The sequence below is a fragment of the Euleptes europaea genome, chromosome 8 (assembly GCF_029931775.1).
Source record: "Euleptes europaea isolate rEulEur1 chromosome 8, rEulEur1.hap1, whole genome shotgun sequence".
NCBI lineage: Eukaryota > Metazoa > Chordata > Lepidosauria > Squamata > Sphaerodactylidae > Euleptes > Euleptes europaea.
The window spans coordinates 80384399-80402064 of NC_079319.1; the positions used below are offsets into that span (position 1 = coordinate 80384399).

General features: G+C 42.7%; 1 protein-coding gene across 1 annotated transcript in view; it reads right to left on the bottom strand.

Moving 5' to 3' along the window:
- Positions 1–8583: 8583 nt before the first annotated feature.
- Positions 8584–17666, bottom strand: part of EXOC2 (exocyst complex component 2) — a 117122-nt gene continuing 108039 nt past the window's right edge. The window contains exons 26-27 of the mRNA XM_056854065.1: positions 12708–12767; positions 8584–8684 (exon numbers count right to left, since the gene is read on the bottom strand). Of these exons, the coding sequence (XP_056710043.1) occupies positions 8591–8684; positions 12708–12767 (154 nt within the window). The 3' untranslated portion in view covers positions 8584–8590. The remainder of the gene's footprint in view (positions 8685–12707; positions 12768–17666) is intronic.

Here is a 17666-nt window from a genome sequence, read left to right on the forward strand (position 1 = left end):
GTTTTTAAGCTGCCTTTCTACCCAACTTGGGGACACAAAGTAGGGGTCAATAAAAACATTAATCATAGTATATAGGTGTATGTATATAATATGTTTTAATTGCTTCATATATATATATATATAAATAAAACCGACACAAGAACAGGAAAAAGGGTCAGTGAGCAGCAGTGACAGAATGCCAAGCAAAGGAGAAATGTCTTCACCTGCTGGCAGATGACAAGGATGGAAGGGAATGCCATATTGTGCTGCCATGACTGAGAAGGCCCTGTCTTGGTTTGCCACATCTCGTGGATGGCAGGGGTCCCCAAAGTGGGACCTCCAATGATGACTGTAGGGATTGGTTAGGTTCCGATGGGAGGAGGCAGTCTTTAAGCTATTCTCTGGCATCAGCCAGTAGAAGATGGTTGTTTCCTTTTTCCAGGACCAGACCTTGTGTCTTGGCCAGCTGTGCAGAAATTAGCCACGTGGAGTGGTTCAGCAATTAGAAATGCAGCACTCAAAATCCAGTAACTAATAAAAAAAAGGTTCTATAAAGTAGAAACAAAAGTATAACAATAGTAGTGGCAGATCTACACATAAATTTCTATAAGCTTTCCAAATATCTAAAAATAAGTCCATATACAACTGTCATTTATATACCATGTATTTAAATACTGATAAAGTTGTGTGGTCCTCAATCCTTTGATTTACAAGAGGTAGGCCTTTATCCCTACCTTGTAATACAACACCTTTAGCTGTAGTAAGGGCATTGAGGGTTCATTTTTGTTGACCCTCAGCCTCCATGAGACCAGCATATAATTTAAAAGTACAGAAGCATCGTCACACACTTCTAACACAATATTAATATGAGTAATAACTTCCCGAAAAAGAATGGCTGGACATGCCCAAAGCATATGTTTATGGAATGCATTGTTTGAGTTACAATATCAACAGGTAGACACTTACTTCAGCCCTTTACTAAGGAGTTGCTGTGATGTCCATGTCCTAAACATATTTTTTGCCGAATAAATCGATGAGCTCCATGAAGAGAAGAAATAACTCTAAGGCCATATCCCATTGCTTTGCCAAAATAGGGCAATCTAGCTCTTTATTCCATTAATTCCAGAAATTTCACATAATGTATTTATTAATATAAATCAACTATTTAATACAAATATTGTTGGTTTTGTTTTCAGCATCGATTCAATTAGAGTTTCGAGCATCAAAGGGGACTCTGAGGCACAATGCCACGGGGCCATGTTTAGATATTGATAGATTGTTGAATTGCCATTCAACAGAAGCTGACATCATATCTAGACGCCAGCTGAGAAAATGACCAAAACTCATCCTCCCAGTCTATCAACTGGTCCAACATAAAAATCCCCCTATTGGGCCAAATCTTCCATAAAAAAAGATTTCTTTCCAATTTTTAAGTCTGTATTGGCCCAGATGTTAATTTAGCACGTGAAAATGGATCAAATTTATATTTTTGACTTAATACACTATATAAATTATACACCGCAGAAACTGCAGGAAGAATATCCAGTCTGGCATGAATAGACCATAAGGTAGTCTTAATATATTCTATATAGAGTGGGGCACCAGACAAGAAACCTCCAAAATATCGACTCAAGTTAACTGTGGGTTGTTAAAAAGTCTCAATGGGCTCCTTTCAATGTTCTAGATGATGACAATGTCACTGATAGGATAGATAGAGACATGCAGTAACCCAACACTGCTCTACATCAGCCATGTGCGCTGATACAAGCTTATATTCCCAGTGGTCTTCCAAATTTGAGAAAATGTTGGTGTATCAACATTTATCTGCCCATAGCGACCCTGTAGGGTTTTCAATGCAAGAGACATTTGGAGGCTGGTTTGCCATTGCATGCCTCCGTGTGGGCTGAGAGAGTTCTGAGAGAACTGTGACTGGCCCAAGGTCACCCAGCAGGCTTCATGTGGAGGAGTGGAGAATAGAATCCGGTTCTTCAGATTAGACTACACCACTCTTAACCACTACATTATGCTTACTATAGTGATATTCTCTGGGAGGAGTGTCAAGAGACTGTAGTTTCCTCTGGAAGTCAGTACTAGTTGCATAAAGCTTTCCAAATATCTAAAAATAAGTCCATATGCAACTGTCATTTATATACCATGTATTTAAATACTGATAAAGTTGTATGGTCCTCAATCCTTTGATTTACAAGAGGTAGACCTTTATCCCTACCTTGTAATACAACACTTTTAGCTGTAGTGAGGGCATTGAGGGTTCATTTTTGTTGACCCTCAGTTAGCCTTCATGAGAGAATCCATATCACCACACTCCACTACCACAATGATGCCATTCCTTGAAGTTGCAAGGCAGCCACAATGGCCTGATCAGTATAATTTGTTAGTAGATCGATCCCTGGTTCCTTGCATGACATCATAATGAAAGATCATGACAAAATATGAATCACTGACTTTTTTGTTATCTCTCATGTTAAAGATCATCTGGAAGCCCACAATTATAAGGTACATCTTTACTGAGTCACCTTTAGTCTAATCTAGTCTGCTTCGTTCAACAAGATCCTCTGACCTCACTCATATATGTTGGTGATGGTAATATCAATTAGTTATCAGAGATGAAATGCTAAAGAACATTGTGGTGTTCTTTGAACCACAATGGACAGAATGCTTTTAAAACTGCACCCATTCAGCTTATCAAGTGCTACATAAGAAAATCAAATGATGTTTAGGCAGTGTGAACTGTCCCCATGAATGGGCAAATGCTGAGGTTGTCTGAGCCCACTTGGACAATGGTCTGACGTTTCCTCTATGACCGTTGCGCTTCTGGTGACCTCCTGTCTACTAGGATAGGCCATATATTAGCTCCTCCAACAATGAAACAATAAACAGGTATCACTACGCCATTTAATTATTGACAGCCCTCAATGCAAAGGTTCAGTCATGACTTAAGTGATTGAGCACACCTGACTTTTCCTATAAAGAACAGCCCTCTTCAGCCTTTTGCCAACAGATGATTATTTATGCCTATGGCGATTCTTTAAAGCTTTAAGAGTAAGGAAATTGGACAATCATTGGTAAGAAAATTTTTATTTGATGGCAATACAGTAAAACAATATGTTTTATCATTTTGATATGTATATATGATACTGATTCATTACTGTAGACTGATAAAGCTTGCTGCATAAACAGATGGAATTATATCCGGAATCGCCGTCTGATTGATCTTCTTACCGGTGATCCAATTTTGACTTTTACCTGTGATTGACCTGCTATTGGAACGTTGTCCTGCAATTGAATTGGATTGTTATGAAGAGAAAATTGTATGTTATGGGAGACCTGGATTCCTGAACTTGGTTTCTGCTTTGATAATTGTACATTATTTGCTTATTCTTGGAGCTAGTTCAGCTGTATTTACTTGATGTTATTTAACACATTTTGTGTAAACAAGATTAATTTTTCTTATCTATCCAGCGTGCTGCATTTGTTACTTGGATGATTTCGTATTACAGCTGGAGGAACCTCCAGCTCTAAGGGATGGTTGTAGACCAAAGAGAAGTCAAACATTTCAACATTTGTTCTTGTAGGTTATCCGGGCTGTGTGACCGTGGTCTTGGTATTTTCTTTCCTGACGTTTCGCCAGCAGCTGTGGCAGGCATCTTCAGAGGAGTAACACTGAAGGACAGAGACACTGTCCTTCAGTGTTACTCCTCTGAAGATGCCTGCCACAGCTGCTGGCGAAACGTCAGGAAAGAAAATACCAAGACCACGGTCACACAGCCCGGTTAACCTACAAGAACCAATGAACTCTGACCGTGAAAGCCTTCAACAATATTTCAACATTTATTTATTTTGAGCTCTGTGGAAGACATTTTTAAGACTGAACACCACCACAAAAATTTGTCACAGGTTTACACAATTTTTTCGTTTCCTTTCCTTTCCACTTTAATTTGTGATGTGACTCCTGCCGCTTGAGTCATGATTGATTTGCTTGGCAGGTTCCCTCCTATGCAGCACCTGGTATCTGAATGGTGGTAAGCTCTCCTTCCCTGGAGGTTTTTAAGAAGAGGCTAGATTGCCATCTGTCAGCAATGCTGATTCTATGACCATAGACAGACCATGAGAGGGAGGGCACCTTGGCCATCTTCTTAGCATGAAGTATGGGTCAGTTTTGGGGGGGGGAGCTAGTTTGGAATTTCCTGCATTGTGCAGGGGGTTGGACTAGATGAACCTGGTGGCCCCTTTGAACTCTATGATTCTATGAAAAGGGTCTGAGATGGACTCAGGTTTCACAGTTGTTTTTTTAAACCATTTATACCCTACCTTTTCTCCCCGATGAGTATCCAAAGCAGCTTACATCATTCTCCTCTCGTTCAAACCTGGGTCTCCCAGATACTAGTGCAACACAAGGGACTATCCTACACTTGCTACACACTGTATACATTTTCCCCCAACTGTGACAAATTTTCATCTCTGGGCCTCCTTGCACCCTTATGGGACATGTTTGACATGAGTCTTCTGTTCTTCATCCTGATAGGCTGCTTTATGGGAAGTGTAATCTGGCTCACTAGGTGCTCACTGCTGAGAAGTCAGGAAGTAATTCTTGAGCTTTCTGATTTCTTTCAACAGATGTGAATGGCTTGAAAAACATTGGCATCTATGGGCTAAGCAAACAACATTCATATTCATCCCACTTAATGTCAGAAAGGAATTAAGTGTAAAAAAATAATCAATGTATTTCAAATACAGTGGAGGTGGTTTTAGCTTTTTTATTTTTTTAATATCAAGATAAGGGTTCCTGGAACAAAGTTTTGTGCTGAATTAGTTTTCATAGAAATTGTATCAGAATGTTTCTTGACTGTGAATTTTTGAGGCATATTAGTGATAGTCCATATAGTAATTTGTCAGAAGGTGCAAGAAATTGTCACCACATTAAAAGCACTTTCGGGAGGCCCCATGAGGCTGGGGAGCTTTCGGTTTTTGTACTCCATAATCTCTTCCTCGCCTTCTGTAAGGGCTTTCCACGTGTAGGGCACATGAAAGGCCATACTTTTCTTCTTAGTACACTGGTGGCCTGTTCAAAAATGAAACTTCTAAATATCCCCTTAAGAAATATTTCATGTGGTTTGCCTTATAAAACCCGCACTTCAGAGAAAACAAATATTTAGTTATGACTAATATGCCCCAAAGGCAGCTATTTATGAGCTAAACAGTGGTAAAGTGCTCAGGTACCTACAGCCATCCTCCTTTGGCCATTTTCCCATTATTAAATGCCCATTATCAGGATTTAATTTTTTTTTAAGTTCCTGGTCTGTTACCAAATGACACACCTTTCTTTTCAAACTGAAAATAGATGCTGTAAACCCTAAAGTTCTAAACCAGGTTGACTTTAATATTCACAATACCTTCAGAAATTCCAGTTTGGGTAAGGTGCTAGAGACCTCAGAAAACTGACATTCCCCAAAATTCACTCAGGTGGTGGGCTTAACCAAAGAGGAGTGACATGACAGCTAAACTAATATAAACATATGCATAGCCTAGGTGACATTAGTCTTTTGATGGTGGATAAATTCTTGCTGTCATATAGTGTGGGTTTCAACAGTGACAACACCACCTCTTCCATACTATCCATACTCTTCCATACTAAAGACAGAGAAAGGGAGGGATAGTATGGAAAGTGGTGGCCATGTACAAAAGAAAACAGAAATCCTTTATGTTTAGTAGTCTAGCAGAAGTGAGAATTTTGACAGATGCAGGAGTGAGGAAGATTGTGTTTTCCATAACTTAGATACAAGAATCCTGACTTTTTTTTACTTGTGGTCCCTGTAGGCAGGAGGACAAAAATATAACCAAAAAAATTATTTAAAATTTCAGTGGGTTCCATGTTGAATGCTAAGTTCGAACTAAAAGGCTAAGTTCAAACTAAGGCCCATGTTTTGTTTGTAGAGGGGGAAGGCCCAGCTGGAAGGCCTAGGCGGAGCTGATTTGGGGCTAGTAAGGGATTAAAAGGTTAGAAACAAGGAGTAAGAGAGGAGACAGAAAGAAGCTGTGACTCTGAAACCTCTCCCTTCCAGTAGGTATCTGGCTACAACAAGGGAGGGATTGGTTGTTGTTGTGAAGATACACTGCAGAGCAGGACAGAGATGCTGACGAAGCTATTCTGGCGAAAGCGCAAAAATATCTGGAAAAGCGTTTCCTTATGTGCATCTCTTCATGTGCATCCTTGCATGCCGATATCTAATGCATTTTTGTCTGTCAAGTCTGCCCAGGAAGAGTGACAGTTCATGCCAAAATTAAGGCTATGGAGTGAAGTATTTCTCTCTCACCAGTTAAGGACTTTACGGTTTGCCTATCCTGGAGTTTGTTACTGCAGATTTTTCTGTATTATCAGAACAGTAGTCCTTGTTAGGTTCTTATAGTGAGGCTGGTTGTTATTTGCTTGTTTGTATACTGTGTCATTGCGTACTTTTGTGTAACTTTGTCACTTGTACTATTTGCACTTGTTTGTATTTCACTATTATATTGCATTTTTGATTCGTTGTATGAGCCTGTTACTGTTATTTTGTAAGTTATTCATGGACATGCGGAATTGGCTTTGATAGCCTTGCTATACTTCATATATGTTCCCCAATGGTCAAGAATAGGAAGAAAATTGACTTGTTCCCCCCACCCCCAACACAATATGTGTTAGGATAATTGTGTCTTCTAACTTTCAGGGGATTGTTTATAATTATAAAAATCTTATTTATGGTTTACTGGAAGACTCAGCAGTTGTAGTTGTGGGAACTAATTTAGTACTGATGTATTCTTAGGAATCTGAAAGTCTGAAAAGAATGCTCTAGTTACTCATCTTGTCAAATGTTATGAATCACAATGCTGAAAGTGGAGCCTGGGGTAATGAAGTTCATCCTTTGCCCTAAAAGAAGATCCCACACACACTATTCCTATATTGAGCATGGTAACTTTCTTAACTTTCACAGTTATTGAGTTAACAAGTGTGTGTGTGAGGGGGACCCACAAGGAATCATAACTAATGCCACATATCGCCCCCCTCCCAGCTGACCATCCTTCCCAACATACCTCCATTTCCCTTCCTTCCCTCCCCATCATAGCCCTCCACATTTCTTTTCCTGGTTGCTTCTCTCCCACCTGTGTGTCTTCCCATCTGCCACCCTTCCTCCCATCCTTCCTTCCCCACCTGCAGCTTTTCTGTTTTTACCTGATTAACTGACTCCCTTCAGTCCCCTCCCCCTCTTTTGCTCCATTTCCCCCTTGCTTTCTCCCAACTGCATTACAGATACGGCCAGCAGCACACTTCCACTTGGTGTCCTTGTGTTCAGGTTGTTTCTGTCTAAGTTTGGTTACCAAGGAAACAGATTCTCCGTGCTTCCATCACTATTGGAGCCTTTAAACTTCTGGTTAGCTCTTGTGCCATTCCCATTCATTTCAAAGGAGCTTGTACAGAAGAACTCCCCAATGACAGTGTCCAAAGGTCCTTTATGGATAATGTGCATGACATCATTCCACTGGCCCTCTACAGTTTAGAAAATTAAGTATACTGGTCAGAGATTTTGAGATCAGGAACTGCCCGCATTTAAAAGTTATTCATGATAAAGACGGTCTTTAATTTATGACCACCAAAACCAAAAGCAAACCATGATAATCTCACTTTATTGTCACCTCCCCCAAAAATGGTATTGTCTGCAGTGTGGTTCACTTTGCAATTACAGTTTTAAGTATTTAGGACTGGATAACTAACAGGAAATCTACCTTTATGATACCTTAATAAGCATATGAGTACAATCATGTTCATTCAAGCTGTAAAATCTGCTTTATTAACAGACATTACTAAATTGTCAAACTGATTCAATTGCCAAACTAAAGACCCCCCAAATAGTGTTTTTAAAATTTGTCTGTTCTATTCTACAATTTCTGGCTAGCAGTTAAAAGCTTAGCAAATTATTTTTTATCGTTTGAGAAGCATGCCCCTTATACCTTTAAACTGGAAAATACAATCATACCTTTAAGACTACTAAGAGTAACTCATTACTGGATCTAATTTGGACAAACTGGCTTGCATCTGGAAATCTGGCGTCTTATGAATCTTACAGTCCCAACAAGTTCTTGCCTCATTCTTCCAGATGCTGCTCTTTCAGTATTTAAAATCTGGAGGAGATATTTACTATTAAGAACTCTTGGAAACAAAACCACTGGAAACAAAATGGCAACAAAGGGACATTTGTGTAATCTCTTGGTCAGCCAACTATCTATAGGGTGAGGACAGTTCTAATCACTTGGGTGGACAGTACAGATGACACATACCAAGCAGTTATGTACACACCAGACAATGGTTATTGGGCAACCTTTGCGACACAATCTCACATAGCAATATTGTACAATATTGAATCTTTAGCAATGAGGAGCGACAGGATCAGAAGAGAATCAGAAATTTTACTTTGGAATTATGCTTACATGTTCAAAAAGACCATTCATACTATTGCTGCCTGTCACTTTTGCTGAACATAGCAGCTTGTGTTGGACAAATGCACATATCCAGAAAGGATTTACCATGGCCACTGCCTGATAGAGCCATTTTAGAAGTGCTTCATGTCTTCACCATTGTTGAAGAAGCCACCTGAAAACATGTGAGCTGCAACTGCATGCTGCTCTTGAACGTGTTTAGCAGCTCCTCCAGCAACCTGTTGAAAAGGAGAATATTTTAAAGATCTTGACTGATTTGTGAAGTCTATATTTTGGGCATGCAAAGAACCAACAGACTTTGAATACTGGGGGATGATGGTAGGAGTGTAAATGATTTGTGTTATTTCCCATCAAGATATGATACATAGAGGTGCAAAGATATTAAGCATGCATAACCCAACCCTATGTCCGCTTACTAGGGCTCAAACACTATTGCCATGGGACATGTTCAGACTGATATTTCACAGATCCTCCTGAGGAAGCATAGGTGGAATGCACAGGGGATTTCAGAGTGAATTAAAATTAATTCTTCCACTGTACCATTGTCTGATTTTTTTTTTTGCTCTGCTTACTAGGGATACTATTTCAATTTTCAGAGGAGGAAAGGCAAAAAAAAGTTTCAGGGTAATTTTATAGCAAGATTCAATAGTCTACTCTTAGTTGTTCTCAAAATAAAGCAGCAGTGTTATTTTTAGGGTTGCCAACCCCCAGGCAGGGTCTGGAGATCTCCTGGGATTACAACTGATCTTTGTTGCCAGATAAGTTGTATCTTATCTGGCATTTTGTATTTTATCTGTAGACGACAGAGATCAGTTCCCCTGGAGAAAATGGCTGCTTTGCAGTATGGACTCTATGGCATTATACCTTGTTGAGGTCCCTCCCCTCCCCAAAACCCACTCTCTCCAGGCTCTGCTCCTAAAATCTCCATTAAAAAATAACAAGTGTATTTTAATAGTATTTGTTGTGAATTACAGAATTACAGACTAAGAGGTATTCTTAGAATATATAGCTTGAGGAGTTCAATGAGAGTTTAGACTACACCATTTTATTATTACTACATGTTTCATCCTACCAGTCAGCTCAAAATTCCTTGGTTAAAAGGTTATTCCTAAAGACTACGTGGCACAACCAGAAACTGAACTCTGGTGTTTTGAGTTCAGTTCCTTTCTTTCCTTTGAGCTCATGTTGTTTATTCAGTGGACAAAAACAAAGATACATTCTTTTATGTCTCCAAAATTTGCTCATGTTAAACATTCTCAGATTGGTAGGAAGTGCCTCTGACAAAGTCAGACCAGAAGATGAGCCTTTAGATAGTTATGTACAATTTTTATGCAAGGCTTTTTTAAAAAAAGGATAAGTATTAAGGCAGATCTCAGAAGCTAAGCAGGGTCAGCCCTGGTTAGTATTTGGATGGGAGACCACCAAGGAATACCAAGGTTGCTGTGCCGAGGAAGGCACTGGCAAGCCACCTTTGTTAGTCTCCTGCCGTGAAAACCACCAAAAAGGGGTCGCCATAAGTCGGCTGCGACTTGAAGGCACTTTATACACACACACACACACACACACTGTAAAGAAAAGCAACCTTGCTCTTCTTCTGATCACCAAACTTTGGTTCAGGCTGCGGCCTTCTATGTCTTCAATGTCTTGATATCAGACTAGGAGCTGATGACCAGCTCTCTCTCACAAACCATTCCCGTGGGAAACCATTTCCATTTCCCATGGGAAGCCACTTCACTTTGGGGGGAAAGGTGTGGAGACCGGAGGCATTGCCACCTCCACTTCAAAGCACCTCCATTTCAAAGCCTTCCTATTGTAAATCAGCTATCTGTTCTTTTGGTGACAATCCTGTTAGAAGCCTGACATCTCAAAAGCTTGAAGGAGCCCAGATGTTTTGTATTGCTGCAGAGATGCAAATACATCTGTAACTTCAAAAGGCCTAGAGGTGTCATGCCAAATATCTTAGAAGTTTATTGCGTCCCCAACATCTCATTGGGCGGAATGGCCATCACCCAATGAGATGGGAGAGATAAATATGAACTCTGTTCTAATCAAAATCATGAAGCTTGGGAGGGAGACATGCTGGTCATGTCTCCAAGCGATCATCATCTGGCAACCATGAAGGGCTGACACTCTGCGTGTTAGGACCAGAACTGGGTCTCGGTAACTATAAATCAACTAAAACCTTGCATTTGTTACTCTCTTGGAAACTTTGCCTATTTTGCCTGAAACTTAAAGAACTACTGTGAAGTTAGAGATTGCTAAGATTTCTTGTTTTTATGCTATCTGCCTCACAAACAATTTCCTTTCTGTAACGAGCACATTTTATTAAATAAACTTATAGACTTTATTTTGAAGTCTGAGAAACCTTTTTTTGGGTCTCAGGGCTAAATCCAAGTGCCTGAGTGTGTGTGTGTGTGAGAAACCACCTACCTAGTGTTTTGTGGCAATAAGCCTCCCCTGGCAGAAGCTCTACTCTGCAGGGACGGTTTTTGCTTGTTTTGACTTTTGGGAAACTGGCTGGGGAAGAGTAGCTCTCAGCTCATCCCTGGGAAAGCCAGCCTTTTGGAATTGAGAGCTGGTGGCGATATACCTGTACTGCGCTCAAAGGGGGAATCCTGGGGCTCAGTAAGGGATTTGGGTTTCCTCAGGGAAACATTTAGTGACTTTGAACTAAAGAGGAACCGGCCTACCGGAGAGCAGACCGAGTCTCCTCGACACGGTGGTAGAATCTACCTACATTGTGCTTTAGGGGGAATCCTGAAGCCCAGTGGGAAGTTTGGGTTTCCTTAGGGAAACATTTGGCAACTTTTGACCCAAGGAGGAACCGGTTTGCTGGAGGGCAGGCCGGACCTCCTTGACACACACACACACACACAAGTATTAAGGGGCAAAGAGAAGTAGAACGCTCAAACTGGTAAGGAAGAAAATAGACAAGACCACGTAATTTCTCTCTCACACACAAAAACACTGAGTTAGTCTTTATGCAACCACCACACATTTCCTCTTGAAAAAATATACTATTTAATAGCTTCTGTAAATTCCACAGCTGAATAATTTTTCTTATGTGAAAAAAGACATAAACATGTCAGTATCTACTTCCTCAATAACACCCTCCAGGAATGGGTACTTCTACAGCAACCACACACAGTCAATATTTAATAAGTCAATATTAAATATAATATGTCATTGGCAACAGGAACAGGTTTAAATCATTCCATAAATTTGAATTTGTTATTTGAAACACTGTAATGAAGTGTGTGGCCAGCTTGCAGATGCAGCGGTGGTGTAATATCTGCGCAAATAACAAGAAGCAATGAATGCTCCCCACAGCCACTTGAGCCTCCAAGCTTTAATTCTGGAGGAAAGTTTTCTCGCATGCCAATATCCACAAAGAGTTCAGTGCTCGGGCTGCTGGAAGCAACCCCTATCCCAGAATCCCATCTGGAAACCTGAGTTTGCTGACCTCCTACCTCCCTGCACAGAGGAGACACAACAGACAAACAAACAAATGTAGGCTTGAGCACCAATGTCACAGTGTCGCATTTGAATGAGGGAAACCCAGGTTCAAACCCCTGCTCACCCACGACTTTCCCTGGGTTATGCTGCACAAGTGAATAACTCTTAACCTCAACCAATGGGCAGAGTTCATGCAAGGATCAACAGCACGAGGATCACCGAGCACACGCACACTGCTAGCTGCCAGAAGGGGTGATGGTGGTAACAACAAGCAGGTTGCCATGTCTTAATCAAAAATCTTATGGCTGCAATCTTAGAGAAATGTTCCTGGGAACATCCTTCTGGCCATTTTCCACAGAAGGGGAAACCATGGTCATGGCCTTACTGAATAACAGAGAGCTTACTTCTGAGTAGACCTGCCTAGGATTGCTCCTTAAATGCCATAAAATTACTAATGTTATATAGGTACTTGCACTGCTCTGTTATTTTATGCTGGCCAATGGCCGTAACAATAAATGGCCATAAAATTATATGTTCTCACAACATACCTTTAAAGCTATTTACTTCATTTATACCCCCACCTTTTCCCCCAGTGGGTCTCCACTGTTCTGCTCTCTTCCATTTTACCTTCATAGCAACCCTGTGAAGTAGGCTAGGCCAAGAGTGGTCACCCAGCAAGCTTCTATGGCAGAGCAGGAATTTGAATTGGGGTCTCCTAGATCCTACTCTAACTCTCCAACCACACTACACCACACTGGCTAACTATGAAGGAGAGATGCACTTACTTTTTATCACCACCACTTGACAGCTGAGGCAAGGCTTCCAAAGCTTGCTTAAAACTGGAGCTGTAACATTAAAAACAGTGTTGCTTACCTGTAACTGTTGTTCAGCGAGTGATCCTCTGTGCAGGCACACATGGGATCTGTGCATGCGCAGGCCAGCACAGACTTCTAACTGGAAAGCTTCTTAAGCTTAGCCCCGCAACAAGGATTGCTCCCCCCCTCTCCTCCTCCAATGGTCCTTCCCGCCCTTTTGGACACGTGATGGAGGGGTGGGGGAGCAACCTTCCCTCAGTTCTCCTTCTGCCACTGCAGAAAAAGACCCACAGGGCCCTCTGGACAATCAGTCCACAATGGGGAAGGAGGGAGGGACGTGTGCCTGCACAGAGGAACCCCCGATGAACAACAGTTAAAGGTAATCAACACTGTTTTCATCTTCGTGGCCTCTGTGCAGTCCCACATGGGAGATTAGCATGCTCACTTACTGAGGAGGTGGGTGTGAGGCTGATCACTGAAGAATGGATCGTATAACCGCTTTTCCCATAGCAGCATCTGTTCCCACATCGACATCCATCAGGTAGTGTCGGACGAATGTTGAAGGTGTGGACCACGTTGCAAAGGCAGCTGAAGAGGCATGTGCCCTAGTCGAATGGGCATGGACTGGGAGTGGACAAGGCCTCCTGGCCTCAGCATAGGCTCTTTTCACAGCTGAGACTACCCAACGGGAAAGTGTTTGAGTGGTTACACCTTTACCCTTGTTCACACCAGCAAAGCAGATAAATAAAGATGTATCTTGCCTAAATTGCTGTGTGCAATTGAAATAGAAAAGTAACGCTCTCCTGACATCTAACATGTGCAGGGACCTATCTGACTGCGACTGAGGGTCAGGATAGAACACAGGCAAAACAATATTCTGGGACAAATGAAATTTTGACACAACCTTGGATAAATGTTCCAGACTGAGCCTTAAGACCACCCGATCCCAGTGAAATTTTGTGAAGTGCGTCTCGTGGAGTGCCCCCAAGTCCCCTACTTGACAGGCTGATGTAATAGCCACTAAGAAGGCTGTCCAGAGGGCAGGTGGCCATGGGCTCAAAGGGCTTTTGAGTCAGTTGGGCCAAGACGAGGTATAAGCTCCACTGAGTCACGGGTGGTTTTACTGGAGGGTAAACATTACTCAAACCTTTAAGAAATCTCTTACAGTGAGGATGTGAGAAAAGAGCCCGAATCAATCCCACATGGAAGGCTGAAATGGCTGCAAGGTGTACCCTTGATACATTGGACAGACCTGAATCCTTGAGGGACAATAGATAGTCAAACACCCTGTAAAGGGAACAACTTTCTGGATGGAAGCATTTGTCAGCCACCCAATGAGAAAAACGAGTCCATTTTGAGTTATTGGACTGTCTGGTGGCAGGTTTCCTGGATGCTAATAGCACATCAGCAACCCTATCTGACCATTGGTTTATGGCAGGATGACCCATGCAGTCAGGTGGAGAGAGGGAATGTTGAACGCAAGAGATCCTCCTGAGGGGAAAGGTGGAGGAACATCCTTCTGGCCAGTTTCCACAGAAGGGTAAACCATGGTTATTTGGGCCAATAGGGGGCGATCAGGATGACTGAGGCCTGGTCCTGTTGGATTTTTGCCATGGTCCTTCCTAGAAGGGGGAACGGGGGGGGGGGAATGCATATATGAGCCCGTTTACCCAATAAACTTGAAATGCATCCTCTATTGATTTGGCATCTGCTGCTGCCCTGGAGCAGAAAGTTGGGCACTCTGTGTTCAGGGATGTTGCAAAGAGGTCTATAAATGGGGTACCCCATTGCTCGAAAATGGGTAGGATGTACTTGTTTTGTATGGACCACTCGTGTTGTAGGGAGGTATCCCGGCTTAGGGCATCTGCAGTCATGCTGGAAACACCTGCAATGTGTATAGCCATGAGGGAAACCCCGTGGGCCCACTCCCAGACCTCCATAGCCTCTCAACATAGCGCCAGGGACCCCGTGCCCCCCTGCTTGTAGAGGTAGTATTTTGTGGCAGTGTTGTCAGTGGTCACCAGGACACTAGAGTCAGTGAGAAGCTCTGAAAAAGAAGCAAGAGCATATCTGACCACTCTAAGCTACAACACGTTAATGTGCAGACGTGATTCAGCCAGTGACCACCTCCCCTTTACTGACAATTCTTGATAGTGAGCTCCCCATCCCCCAAGGGAGGCATCTGTAAATAGCTGATAATCATGTGAGGAGATTCCAAATTTAACACCCGTCAAGAGGTTGCTTCATCCAGCCACCAATGAAGGGACCTAAGTACAGGGCAAGGGATGGACAACAAGCACCACTGGGGGTGCACATTAATCTTAAATTTCCATATAAACCAATTTTATGCTTGCAGTGGTCTGAGATGCAGCCTGGCAAATGGAACCACTGCTGTGGTGGAAGCCATCAAGCCTAGTAGTTTTTGAACCTTGATTGCTGGCTGGTACCTGTATGCCAGAAAGCATGTGACAAGGTGAGCAACGGACTTTACCCTAGATTGCAGGAGAAAAGCTTTTCCTGCCCTTGAATCCAATACAGAGCCAATAAATTCTATGGATTGAGTGGGTGTTAACCTAGGGTTGGCATGGTTTACAATCAGGCCCAAATGATGGAGGGTTTTGAAGACCATAGCCACTGGTCTGATAGAGCTGTAAAATAATTCCTTGCCAACAGACAGTCATCCAGGCAGGGGAAAACTGTGCACTTTTGTACTGTTAGATGGGCAACCATTTCAGATACACATTTAGAGAACACCCTAGGTGCGGTGAAAAGCCCAAAGGGCAGTACAGCATATTGGTAGTGCCGACCGTTACATGAAAATTTTAAATATTTTCTGCAGTTGGTGTATGGATATATGGAAATATGCATCCTTAAGATCAAGGACTGCAAGCCAAGATGCCATCTGCAGGAGAGGCAAGATTTCAGGAATGGATAGCATCTGAGTTTTCTGTTGCCCCAGAAGGTCGGACCAGAACCAACAGGTTGAAATTAAATCAAAAGAGTTTCCATCTAGACATTAGGAAGAAATTTCTAAAAGTCAGAGTGGTTTCTCAGTGGAACAGTGGCTTCCTCGGGAGGTGGTAAGTGCTCCTTCCCTGGAGGTTTTTAAGCAGAGACTAGATGGCTATCTGTCAGCAATGCTTATTCTATGAACTTAGGCTGTTCATGAGAGGGAGGGCATTTTGCCATCTTCTGGGCATGGAGTAGGGGTCACTGGGTGTGTGTGGGGGAGGTAGTTGTGAAATTCCTGCATTGGGCAAGGGGTTGGACTAGATGACCCTGGTGGTCCCTTCCAACTCTATGATTCTATGAAAGGTGCGAGCTCTGATGTGTCTGTTCAAGGCCCTCAAGTCAAGGATGGGCCGTTTCCCACCAAGTTTTTATCTACCAGAAAGTAGTATGAATAAAAAACATGGTTTACTTTTGATGGGGGCACTTTCACAATGGCACCTTTCTCCAGGAGGGAATCCACCTCCATACACAACTGGAGTGGGTCTGGGACCCAGGGGGAAGAGGAGAACCACATGGAGGCACAATGTAGAATTCCAAAAAGTAAACTTTTTTTAATGACAGAACCCAGTAATCCTGCGAGATAGAAGACCAGTTAACAAAAAATGCACTCAATCTTTCAAAGAAGGTTACACCAGTAGGTATGTCAAGGTCATTCAGTCATGCCAAGGCCTTTTTATTGTAAGATGAACGGTCCAGGCACCGGTCGCCTCTCTTCTCTCTTTGCTTAGTTTGGTAGCCTGTTGTTAAGGGTAAAAGGGCTTTTTCTGCCCTTTTTGAGGGTAGTTGTATGGCTGTTAACGATAGTTTGGCCTGTTCTGATAGGTTTGTTGTCTATAGGGGTATCTCTGCTTGTAAGGATTGGAAGGTGTGGCCTGGGTAATGCTTTGGCAGTGATATGATCTTTACAGATGTTGTCAAGCCACTCATCTGTTTTTTCATTGAAAAGTGTCTTTCCGTCGAAGGGCATGTCTTTGACAGATGCTTTGGCATCTCCAGAAAGGGTGGAAGAGCACAGCCAGGAGTGTCTGCAAAACACACCATTGGCAGCTACTGTTCTGCTAGCTGCATCTGCTACATGGTGGGCTGTGGAAATCTGGAACTTGCCCAGTTTTGACCCTTTTGCCGTGAGGACCTTTCCCACTAGGACCAGGGAGGATCTCAAAAAGGTGGGCAACCCAATTCCACAAAAACCTTTGGTAGCGGCCCATAAGTGCCGCAAAATTGGCCACTCTCAGCCCCAGGGCCCCAGTGGAGTATATTTTTCTGCCCATGCCATCCAATTTCCTGTCCTCCTTATTGAGGTGGGCAGAATGATTTGTCTCTGCGCTTTGGAAGTGAGGACCCTGGTTACGATAAGAGTTTGGGGCGGGATGTTGGTAAAGGAATTGGGCATCCTTCTGTTTGATTTTATAAAGGTTTTCAATCTTTTTGACCGATGGTTCATTGGAGGGAGGCTTGGACAACAGGGTATCAGCAATTTGATGGATGCCTTTGACCCAAGGAAACTGTACCAGGCCTGAGTAGGTGGAGAAGAGGACACCCAAGAGTTTTACCAAGGCGATTAAGCATTTCAGAGTATAGTTTAGTGACCTCAGTGGGGAATATTGGAGATGGATCCCCCACGATGTTGTCTGGGGATGGGATGGAAGCAAATCCAGTTTCGGAATACCTCTCCTCCGACTGTGAGTTGAGGGTCGGTTTCGGGCACTTCAGTTGTTGCAGTGGATAGTTGTGAGGATAGAAGCAACATGGGTCATCTTGAACCCAATGGTGGTGATCCATTTGGCAGCAGCCCCACAGTGGGTGTGGTCCCCATTGGGGATAGCCGCTATCAGCATCGTAGTCACACAGGTCCAGGGATGGCTCCTGTCGCATGTCCTTGCATTGAGCCTCATTGGCATCTTTGCTACTGGAGTG